The sequence below is a fragment of the Felis catus genome, chromosome A3, assembly GCF_018350175.1.
Source record: "Felis catus isolate Fca126 chromosome A3, F.catus_Fca126_mat1.0, whole genome shotgun sequence".
NCBI lineage: Eukaryota > Metazoa > Chordata > Mammalia > Carnivora > Felidae > Felis > Felis catus.
The window spans coordinates 62,418,542-62,429,894 of record NC_058370.1 but is presented as its reverse complement, the minus strand read 5'-3'; the positions used below and the strand labels follow the sequence as shown (position 1 = coordinate 62,429,894).

The 11,353-nt window shown below is 60.4% G+C and overlaps 1 protein-coding gene across 2 annotated transcripts; it reads right to left on the bottom strand.

Moving 5' to 3' along the window:
- Positions 1 to 597: 597 nt before the first annotated feature.
- On the bottom strand, positions 598 to 10,389 carry SEMA4C (semaphorin 4C). Of its 2 annotated transcripts, none has more exons than XM_023251626.2 (15): positions 10,182 to 10,389; positions 7,989 to 8,137; positions 6,382 to 6,530; positions 5,960 to 6,022; positions 5,688 to 5,786; positions 5,489 to 5,585; positions 5,250 to 5,366; positions 4,993 to 5,144; positions 4,734 to 4,909; positions 4,290 to 4,434; positions 3,976 to 4,198; positions 3,729 to 3,841; positions 2,642 to 2,799; positions 2,482 to 2,552; positions 598 to 2,355 (listed from the first exon to the last, which is right to left on the bottom strand). In XM_023251626.2, exons 2-15 carry the CDS (start codon positions 8,095 to 8,097, stop codon positions 1,526 to 1,528), a joined length of 2,502 nt encoding a protein of 833 aa, XP_023107394.1. In that variant the 5' UTR covers positions 8,098 to 8,137; positions 10,182 to 10,389; the 3' UTR covers positions 598 to 1,525. The 2 variants fall into 2 exon arrangements, with proteins under 2 accessions (XP_023107394.1, XP_023107395.1); XM_023251627.2 differs by having other exon boundaries at positions 7,989 to 8,134.
- Between the last annotated feature and the right edge of the window lie 964 nt (positions 10,390 to 11,353).

Below are 11,353 nucleotides of genomic sequence, written 5' to 3'. Positions count from 1 at the left end.
CTGTGGGCATGAATTACAGAATCCAGGCTGGGGCTTGTTTTCCTTACAAGTATCTGGGCCCTCCTTGTACCCCTACTTAGATAGGGCAGTGGCTTGGTGCACACTGGGTGGTAGTGGGGAAGTTCCATGCTCCACATAGCTGAAGTGTTCAGGACTAACATTCCTAGGGCATAGGTAGGATGGAGGTAGCCTTTCCTCCCCTAAGCTGGTTCAGAGCCCCATCCTCACACAAGCCAGTCCATACAACCTTAAGCTCTAAGAAGTTCCCCTCCTTTTACCCCTCACCCCCACTTCGCCTTCCCAGAGTTCTGGGAAACCAAGCCCCTCCCCACTCTCCCTGCCTCCCAGTGCCCTAACTTCTCCCTTTGGCCAGAAGCCAAAGCTGGCTTGAAGAGGCTGTGGCTCTGGTCTGGTTCCCAGCCTCACAGCTACCACTGTGGGAAAACACTGGCGCCTGGGCTATTCCCTGACTGGAGAGGGGCACAGGCAGGAGGGTAGAGACAATATTAGGGGCAGCTGACCCAGAACTACAGGGAGGTGAGGCTGGTCCAGCTCAGAATGTTTTAGCCCAAATGTCTTATCCCTACCACAGTAACATTGTTTTCTCGATTTTATTTGTCAATATAAAAATACTCAAATATTTACAACAAATAAATACGCGGGGACACAATAAGTTACACTGTTAGGAGCCCTCCTCCTAGGGCTGGGAGAGGATATGCAATATCCACAGCATGCCCACCCTCTCTCCTCCCTCCCCCTCCCCCCACACAACCTTTCCCAGCCCCATAAGGGAGGACATGTATAAAATACCACTGAACCCCAGGGCCAAGTGGGAGGCCCCTCCCACCCTTGCCCCAAACACACAGGAGAATCCATCTCCCTCCCCCCACCCTGAAAACATTCACAGCCCTAGGAGCAGGACCAGGCCCACCCCAGAGCCCTGGACCCCCCAAAAGGAGCACAGCACCCTGCCCAGCCCACCCCCATATGTACATCGCTGCCCCACACTGGGACAGGTGGGGGTAGGAGAGGCAAAGTGATACAACCCCTTCCCCTTCATAGCTCCAATGACTCACCAGGAGGACCCCCAGGCCAAGGGAAGACTTGACAGAAAAAGGAAGACTATCACACACACACGTACAGGCACACACACAGAAACAGAAAGACTATGTCACGCACACACACACATGCACACACCCACATACACGTACATATAGATACAAACACACCCACATCTCCAACTTCTGCCTTGAAAAGTTTTGGCTGCTGGGGTCCCATGTGTCCGTGATTCACAGCCCCTCACAGAGAGGAGGAAGATGCCTTCTGCGAGGCTGGTGCCCTGGTGAGCCACACCAAGTGGCAGTGCCCGTGCTGAGCAGAGCAGGTCCTCATGGCCGGACGGGTGCTGGGCAGGGTCTGTCCCAGGCCGAGCAGGTGCCCGCGCCATGTCCCTGAGGTAGCTGATGCCTGTGCAAAAGTAGGAGCTGCACCTCCCACGCTGCCCCTGTGAAGCGGTGGGGGCCCCTCATACCGAGGACTCCTCAGGATTGGAGTCCGGCAGCGGCTGGCGCTGCTGCAGCTTGCGCCTCAGTTCATCAGCGAGCTCCGGCAGCGGGTGCCCAAGCCCGCCGCGGTCCTCCCCTCCCAGCTGTAAGCGGACGTAGCCATTGGCATTTGAGTTCCGCCCGCCCCCCAGGTGAAGCCGGGTCGGAGAAGGCAGGGGCTGGCCGGGGATGCCTGGAGGTGGAGAAGGGGGCCCGCCCCCGGGCTGGCACCGAGCGTGTCCAGGCACTATCTTGAGGGAGCCGTCCGAGTAGTAGTAGCCAACAGGATCCCAGAGTTTCTCATCGGCCTCGGGGCCAGGCCTGAACGGGGGGCTGGTAGGCTCCTTGGGCAGCTCCAGAGGGTACACCAGGGTCCTCTCCGCCGCCTTGGCACCTTTTTCCAGTTCCTCCCGCAGCCGCCGGCGCAGGGACAAAACAAGCAGCAGCAGCACCAGGCACACGGCCCCCAGGGCCACCACAGCCAGCCACACCAGCCCCAGGTTTTCCAAGGGTGCCCGGGCCTCCAGGGTCACCGATGGACCCGCCACCACAGCCACCAGGTAGCCTTCAGCAGCCAGCCGCGCCCCCTGCTCCTCTGAAAAGCAGTGGTAGGCCCCGGCGTGGCGGGGCTGGGCGGCCATCACAACCAGGGCCTGTAGGCGGGCATCATAGAGGAAGGAGCCGGGCTGTTCGGCAGGCAGGTCCCGGCCCCCAAAAGTCCAGCGGGCATGGGCCAAATTGGAAGAGAGGCGGCAGGGCAGCACCAGGTCTGTGCCTGCCACCACGGTGATGTTTTTGGGTGTGAGCCTGACTGCAGCAGTAGAGAAAGAGAAAGCAGAGTTAGCACAGGAAACTCAGGGCCACGGGGAGATGCAGACATTCCAGCTCTGGCCTAGGGCCCATTCCTACTGGGAGAGGGACAGAAAAGACAGCTCACCTTTCTTATTGCCACGGAGGTTACAAATGCCTGAGGTGTCTGAGACTGTCACGTGCTGGATCAGCAAGGACCTGGTGGGGGAAGCAGGGTCTATGGGCATCCTGACTCCATCCACCCTGCCCTTCACCCCTGGTTCCAGCATGTGCAGAGACCCACTCACCCAGAGTGGCCACCCACGGTCACACAGCGGCTGGTGTTGACACTCCAGGCACAGTAGGGGTCCCGAGCGAGGACGCAGTCTGCGCAAGAGCGGTACTTCATGCAGTCAGCCAGGGGCAGCTGAACCAGCTGAGAGCGGGAGCCTGCAAAGAGAAGCTTCTGCAAGAGAAGCGAGGCACAGGACAGTCAGCCAGGCCAGGACGTGGCCCAGGGGCAGCTTGGACTGCTACATGAGAGCAAAGGGGCAAAATGAGCCAAAGCAGGAAGAGGGCAGTGCTGAAGTCTGAGGAGAGAAATCGAAGGACCAGAGAACACGCAGCGGGCTTATTACAAGCCATACACAATCCTAAGCACCTTATAGATGTGACCTTCTTAGATAGGAACAGCAGAACCATGAGGCTGAAGAATATAATCACACACACGCACACACACACACGCACACACACTCCAGTACAGTGTAAATAGTTCAGGAAGTGTGTTTTCCGCTAGGCCCGTCAGCCTTCACAATAGCACGAGCATAGCATAAGGTGTTTTCCTCTCTTTGAATGGTGACTGCCAATCTGTGTGTTTCTTCAACTACAGACTTTCTTTTTGCCATTATTCCATGTTCTGGAGAACAATTTGAGCCACGATAGTTGGTCAAAGGCAAGCACATGAAAGTTCAGGGGTGTCACCAACGGACCAGAAGAGGAGGGTAGCACTTTGGGGAAATGGTGAACGGGTTGGGACTGGAGGGCAACTGGCAGCCAGTAGGTAGCATCATGAGCGCATCATAACAAATGCAGTCCAAGAGGCCCGACCAATAGTGGCACCATCAGAGAAGAGGCTGTATGTAGCAGAGGCACAGCACAACCTCAAGGGGTCCGAAGGAAGCGTGGAAAGCAGCTGCCAAGGCCCAATGCTGGGAACACAGCCCCACGGGGACCTGGCTATATATAACGCCCGCGGAGCACAGATTCCGTGAGCACTTGTTTCCTGGAACTCGCCCAAGCTAAGCGAGGTGTGCTCGAGTGCCTCCCCACCCCTGTACTGGCCAAGCAAAGGACTAGGGAAGGTGTAGGGACAGGTGGGTGGGGCCTGATTACTACCTTGCTCCGGGATAGGACCAAGCTTTCCACAGGCTCCTGGTCAAACACCTGTAGCTCCTCGATCAGGTGGACCCAGGGCCCCAGGCTCACAGCCTTAAGCAGCCAGCCATCTCCTGTGGGGGTTGAGGGAGGACAGGCGTAAATGAAAGGACACGGGGCCCCTGGGGCATCTCCAGATCTCCTTGCCCCAGACACACAGGCCTTCTTCCAGCCTCCAGTAGCCATGCCCACATAGCCACGTGCCTACCTGTGCCAATGAACAGCACTGTATAGGTGGCTCCGTCAAGTCCTGTAACCCGGTCAGCCACCAGGTGGGTGAAGTTGGTGTCCTTCTTCACAAGCAAGGGCCGGCCCCACCGAGGCCCTACTTGCTCCTCCATCAGTGGGTGCTTCTTGATGAAGTTGAGGGTGTTATCAGGCAGCTCTAGAGAACTGGTATAGCCATGGCGTCGGTGCCAGTTGTTGATGCACTGGGGAGGAGTGAAGGGGGGAGAGCTGTCAGCATGTGGGAATGGTACTGCGGCTGAGGGCAGGAACCCATCCCTGCTCTGGAGGACTCACCGAGCCTGGCCGTGGGCTGGGTACTGGGTCAGTATAGCGGCCCCACTTCTGGGCTTGCTCACGGTACTCCTTGTAGGGACCCTCAAATACCCTCTGGATCTCTTCCAACTGGTACTCGCAGACTGCTGACAGGTCCACATCGCCCCTGTGAGGACAAGGGAGGGACCCCGAGTCAGGCGTGGTGCCCACTTTACTCCAGCTCATGGCAAGTACCGGGAAGACAGGGACCAGCACAAAGCAGTCGTGGGCGTGTGCAATGTTGTTGTCAGCTTTAATATACCACTGGGGGCAGGGCACTGTGCATCTCCCCCAGGGAGGCTTTGAAAAGGGGCAGATGCCTAACATCTTCCTTGGCTTCCGGTCAACTGACCACTTGGACTTCACCCAGAAGACTGTACCCACAGATCCCTTCCTCCCACCCCTAAGGATTCCTGGCCAACTCACCATCGTGCACGAAAAACCCCAAAGAAGGTGGTGTTGTGCCAAGAGGCATCCTGCAGGGTGTGCAGTGCCTGCAGTTGGTTGAAGTAGAGCTGCCAGTCGGGGGCAGAGCACACCAGCCTCGCCTTCAGGAACGTGGTCCACTTCCTCTGCAGGGTCCGTGCACCCCCCATGTCGCCCTGGCAGATGGCAAGGGGACACTGCCAGTCAGTCCTGCCAAGCCGGCAGGGCTCCCAGGGCTCACCACTGCAGGACTCCGTACCTTGCAGACTCGGGCTACCCGAGCCACCACCTGTTCCGCATAGCAATCATACTCCACTGCCCGCTCACTGAAGAAGAAGTAGACCTTGTCATCGTCCCCTGTGAAGCTGCCCACACTCTCTGGTATGTAGGCAGAGCCTACAAAATGAGGTTCTACAGGAAAGAGAGAAGGGTTAGCGGGGGAGGGGGTCCTGGGACCCTTGCAGGGCCCCCCACCCATGGCTCCCCCTGTCCGCACGCCAGCTCCTCCAGGCTCACCATTGAGCCAGAAGGCCAGGTATTCTGTCTTCATGGAGTGGTGAGGGCCCATGTTGCGCAGGATAACAGGCTCTGTACCTAGGAAGTTGTTGAGCGTGGCCGAGTACAGCTCGCCATCTGTGGGAGACAGATGATCAGGTAGACCAGAAGTGACGTGAAGACACATTCGGGACACACAGCCCCAAAGCGAGAACAAGTTCTGGGGGACTCCCCAGCCTGCAGCAGGGACAGCCACTCACCCACAAGGAGGCCAGTGTGGCCCTTGGCTGGGTCATAGGGACATTTCCCCTTCCCATCCTCAAACTCTCCACGCTCCAAAGTGAAGGTAAGCATGTCCTAGGGGTAGGGAAGAGACGAGGAGGAGGAGATGCAGAAGTGCCCAGGAGGGAGTCCAGAGAAGGGCAAGGAAGGGGACTGAAAGGAGAAAACAGCACTCACGATGTAGGTGCATTTGGGCTGGAAGGCGTAGGTACCACAGACGTACAGGTGGGATGTGTTGTAGGGCTGCAGGAAGCGGATAAAGTTGAAACACTCCGTCTGGGGAGAGAAAAGCATCCAGTTAAAGTATGAGGACCTGGCACTTGGCACACGAAAACCAAGAATGGGTCTGGGACCAAGGGAGAGGGTGGGGGTGGGGTAGTCAGCATGCGCCGCGAGGCCTGGCCGGTATCAGGGGCTCTGGCTTTCCTGGTGGTATCCTGAGCACTCACCTGGTTACTCTTCCCTTTCTGGATACACTCGGCCTTCTTCTCAGCTGGTGCCTCCCACGAGATCTAGGAAGAGGAGGGGGCACATCAACATCCCAGGTACACACTGAGCATATGCCACAAGCATGGCCTGTGGCAGCCACATGGGGACACCAAGTGAGGACACACAGACCCCATTCTTTGGGACAGAAGAAGAGGACAGAAGCCCCAACCCGTCCCAAAGCTGCAGGTGGGGGAAAGCAGCATGCCCACTCTGCCAGGAGGGTGGACCTGGACACTGAGCAAGATTTCCACAGGGGAGAACAGCATAGGGGCAGCAGGGTTGAGGGGACAGCTTGATCAAGCAAAGCCCCTTTGGGCCCTGCCACTCTCATCACTCCTGTGTGCCTCCCGCTCCCAACCACCCCCATCTTCCCGCCTCTCACCGCTCCTTGCAGCTCCAGCGCCTCCACGCTGAAGGCAAACAGGGCCTCCCGGGCCCCCACATACAGAAGTCCTGTCTGCTCAGTCAGGGTCAATGTCAGGAAGTCCTGGATGCCCGTTTGGGAGAACCGCCGCACTACTGTGGCCAGCTCTGCAGGGACAAGGGGGTAGTGAGCAGGGTGGTGAATGGGAAGGCCTTCCTGGAGCTCCAGGCATCCCCCTCCCCCCAGAATTAGCCTTCCTCTCTACAGTGGTCTCCTGGGCCCAATCACCCCTGTTCCCACACTACAGCCAGCACCCCACAAGCAGATGCCAGCCAAGCACCCTGACTGGCAATAAAGGGCCTTCTTGAATAGCCTTTTGGCTCTAACAGCTCCACCCAAGCCTCCCTGGCCTTTCCCAGCCTGGGAGGAGGCAAATCTGGGCTGGTAAGGAGGAAGGAAAGATATCTCAGCCACAGCTTCCGGCCAGAGGAAGCCATCAGACTGATGGCCCTCACTCTCAGGGTCAGCAGCACCTCTGGCTGCTGAGCTGGGCTCTTCCCTCTCCCAGCTTCCTCTGCTACTGCTTCCTTTTTCACTGCCTGCTACCCACATCAGGGTCTGGCGAGGCCCTGGCCCCTGATCCAGTAGAGCAGTAGGTACAGAAGTTGTAATCACTCCTTGCCTTTGGAAACTCTTCACTCCAGCAGGACCTAAATCCAGGCTGCCAGAAATACGAGAGCAACTGGCTGCTGGGACAAACAGGGATGACAGGAAGACTTAGTTGGGGCTAGGAGGTCAAGCCAGGGTGGTCAAGGGAAACCAGAAGCTGGGGACCACAGACAGAAACTGAAGCCTTGGGGCTGGGAAGCCTCGTTGTCATTCACCATGCAAAGTACTACAATATTAATATAGTCACAGGATTCCTACATCAACCCCCAAAATAGCTGCTGACCTGTCCTCAGGGTCCCCCTAAACCAGTCTTAGTCTTTTGAGCCAGACACAGGCTGGCAAGGGAGGGCTTCATTAGCACCCGAGTGGAGCCTGTGGGAGGTGAGCTCATCCCAGGTCCCCAGAGCACAGTGATGATACAAACACCTGACATCATCTCTTACTACAGGTGTGTGTGCTCAAAGGACTGTCAAGTCTGCTGTCCCCCCCATGAGCACATGCATAAACACATCCAGGGCCACCAGAGGGCACAAGTGTCAGGGCAGCAGAGGGGGTCTATTAGGGTTGATAAGGGGGCTCCTGGGGGCAGAGAGCTAGAAAGACTTTGGGGAAGGGGGTGACACTCTTTGCTTTATGCCTGTCCTGGCTCAGTTTTGTCTCTGTGGGCTCTCAGTGTAAGCGCTAGTTCCAGAAGTAAGGCATGGAAGAGTGATAGAGAATGGTCTCTCTTCTTGCATAACAGGACCAGACAGGTCCTGTCTGAAGGAGAGATATCCCAGGACTCCCAGTTCTGGGTCCCTGGGGTCACTCACTCACATTTCTTAGAAAGCTGTGTCCGATACATTGGTGGGTTTTGAGCCCAATAACAGAATAAAGCTGACATGATCTAGAAGCAATTGCTCTTCTCCCCCGAGTAGTCCCTCCTGGCCTTCCTCCTCAGGACTTTAGGCACTCACCCCCAGAAGATACCGTCTTCCGGGGCACCAGGTTCCACCACACCTCAGCCCCAATGCCCAGGCCCCACAGCCCCACTGCCAGCAGCCAGACAGCCCAGTGTGGGGCCATGGCAAACGCCCCGGCTCTAAGCTCCAGGCCAGCTGCCCTGCTGGGGGAAAAGAAAGGGTCAGAATCATAGCCAGAGAAAACAGACCGGAAGGGGGCCCACACAAGCCCAAGCCGGGAGGCAGTGACAGGCTTTCCCAGGAGGCCCCTGGATTCCCCACTTGCCCAGTCCTTGGAGCAAAGACCTAGTCCCCTCCCACACCTGGGTCCAGCCCCCACAGGTTTGGAAGGAGCTGGGGTCCCCCAGAGGGGAGGAGAGGAGCTGAATCAGCTGGAGGAGTGGACACTCCAAGAAGCCTTCTCTAGCCTCCAGGCTCTCACCCACTCCCTCTCAACAGGAAGTTGTTTGAGAAAATAAAAAGGGGGCCCCCCTCCCCCACACTCAGGCCTGACAGATTTGAGGATTTCTTAAAATAACCTCTGGAAGCAGGACCTGCCCCCACTGGGGCTCCAGCCAGCCCCAAGATGTACTTCTGGCACGCAAACCCCTTGGCAGGGTGAAGGGGCATACGGTGGGTGGGCGGTGGCAGAAGCCCCCCAAGGAGGGAGACTTAATGCAGCAGGCGTGAGGGGGTCCCGGCCCCAGCCTCTCCCCTCCCCCAGCGCAGACAATAGCCAGGCAGAGCCCCAAACACCGGTTCCACATCAGCACGGCCGAAGTGGGGCCGGGAGCCGAAGGGGCCCAGCTTCCCGAGGCCCCTTTGTTGCCCAAGAAGGGAGGCAGGAAGTGGGTGGGATGGGCGTGGAAATGACCCGGGCCTCATCCTGTTCCTCGCACAGCCTCCTAAGAGACACTAACCCTCGGGCTGAGAGATGGCGGGACAACAGAGCCGGCTCCAGTCTAATCAGGGATCTCCCCACGACGCTCTCAGGCGCGGGCGGGGGGAGACGAGGGGTGGGTGGGGAGCGCGAGAGGGGTTCCGCTTCGACCGCGGGGGACGCCCGGTGCAGGACAGGCGCCTGCTGCGCTCCCCCAGGATCTGACAAACCTTCCCAACTCAGGGATTGCGCCCCCGGGACCCCAGCCTGGGCAAGCCATCTGGATTAATTTCTACTGCCCCAGCCCTCCAGTGCCAGGTACAGAGACACAGAATCTGGGGGCCTGCTCACCCCAAAACAAAGGGTACCCAAGACCTCGTCCTTGATCACCACCACCGCCGCCCCCCCCCCCCACCCCCGGATTCTCCCCTCCCCCAGCTCCCGGGATTTGAACGCAAACAAAGCGGCGGCGCTGGGAGCGTGGCGAGCCCGGTCTGCGGACGCCCCCTGTCGGCCCAGTATCCCAGCACTGGAAGGGCGGGGGGCTGGGGGGATACGTTCACCCCTCCCTCCTCCGTCCCCCCAACACACCCCCAGCCTTCCCTCTGCCCCTCACCCTAGGCCAGGGCCAGACCCCGCGGCGCGCTCGGAGAATCGGCCAGCACACTGGTTCCCCCACCCGCAGCTCTTCCCAGGGCGGGGAAGCAGGGGCACGGCTGGGTGGGGGCTGGAGGAGCGCGGGGCCCAGGCGGTGCGCCCCCCACACTCGCCCACCCGGACCACGGGTGGCACGAACAGGGCTTCCGCGGCTGCAGGGTGAGCGCTCCTGCCGGGGACTGTGCGGCCCGGCTCGGGTCGGGAGCTTGGCTTTCCAGGACAACCCGCCTCCTCAGCCTGAGCAGGCGGGCGGGCGGGGGGCCGCGGCAGGGAAATCCGATCCCACAACATCGGCCTCAGTCCAAGCCCGCCCCAAACTTTCCGTCGGGGGTGGGGGAGCAGGGGGCAGCTCGGGGGCCTGGAGAGGATCCTGGCTGCCGACCTGACAGCAAGGGGGACCCCCGGTCCCATCAGCCCCACTCCCCTGACCAGTCTGCGCCTCCGGACGCTATGGCTGCGGGCACTGCTCGCCCGGCTCCCGAGCCCCCGCCTGGCAGCCCGCGAGGGGCGCAGGAAGGATCTCGGACGGACAGCTGTCCCCGCTGCTACCCCTCCCTGCGCCCCCAGACTCAGTCCCTCGCGCGTGCGGCAGCCCCTGACCGAGTCGGGGGACAAAGCGGCGGCCCCGGAGCCCTGGCGCTCCCGCCCCGCGCTACCCTGGCCTCACTCACCTCTTCTTCGCGGCTTGAATCCCTGGGCGCCGCCCTCGCGTTGGGCTTGGATCACGGTCCGCCCCTACCCGCGCGCCACCGCCCGCCTGCGCGCGCCCGCCCTCTCTCCTCCGCTGTCCCCTCTGCCACCGCCCCTCGGTCCCGGCTCGGCTCGGCGCCCCTGGGCTCGGGCTCCCCGCGCCACCGCGCCGGGCGCCGGCTCTTTCTCCAGAGCTGCCGCCGCTCTCCGCCCCCTCCCCCCTGACGTCAGGCGGGGTGGGAGGGGGTCGAGCGGAGGCCGGGGGCGGGACGCGAAGGCCTGCCCTGGAGGGAGCTGAGACCCGCCGCGACCCGCCGGTCTCCCACCTCCCCTCCCGCGGGCTCCGACCCCCGACCCTCCCCGCGCCCTGCTGCCCCGCGCCTCGAAGTCCCGGACTGCGCCACCGCGCCGGGAGGTGGGGCGGAGGAGGGACTCCGGGCATTGCCTTAGGGGGATCGGACTCACCCGGTCTTTCTGAAGTGTCCCCTAAGGCCAACTGCGGACTGGGCGACCGGAGTCAGGAATGGGGTTGAGGGGCTCCCCACGCTGCAGTTACAGGAACGAACGCGAGCAAGCCACCTCGGAGCGAGTATCCGAGGGAGGGGTGCAGGAGAAACCGAGGCTCCTCTTGGGGCGGACCTAAGTGGTCTCTCTTTTGCCCCCCAGTTCTACTTCGTTTCTTGGCCCCAACGCCCACTGGCCCCCGCAGTCAGACTGGAACGGGTCTTACCAGCCAGGATGACCCACTCATCTCCAGCGAGTCTGCCCCTTGTTTTTCATGCTCCACACAGAGGGGCAGCAGCACCCTTACCCAGCTCCCGGTGAAGACAACCCTCCACTCCTGTTGCACAGAGCCTACCCCCAAGAAATGACTCCTTCTGATGCCACTGGGTGACTGAATAACAAGTGACATGAGCCCTGGTTTTCAGATGAAAGCGGCTGAGGGGAGCCGTGCTGGAGAACGAACCACCACCTTTAGAACAGCCTGCCTCTGCCCACAGTGGCTCCTAGAAGTCACTTGTAGCTCTGGCCTCCGTGCTGGGGTGGACCTTGCCAGCTGGTTCTCGGAGCTGGGCAGGTGGACAAACTCCAGGGAGGCCGGCCCACCGGCACCCAGACACAGATGCCTTGCCTCCTCTTGGCTAAGGGCAAA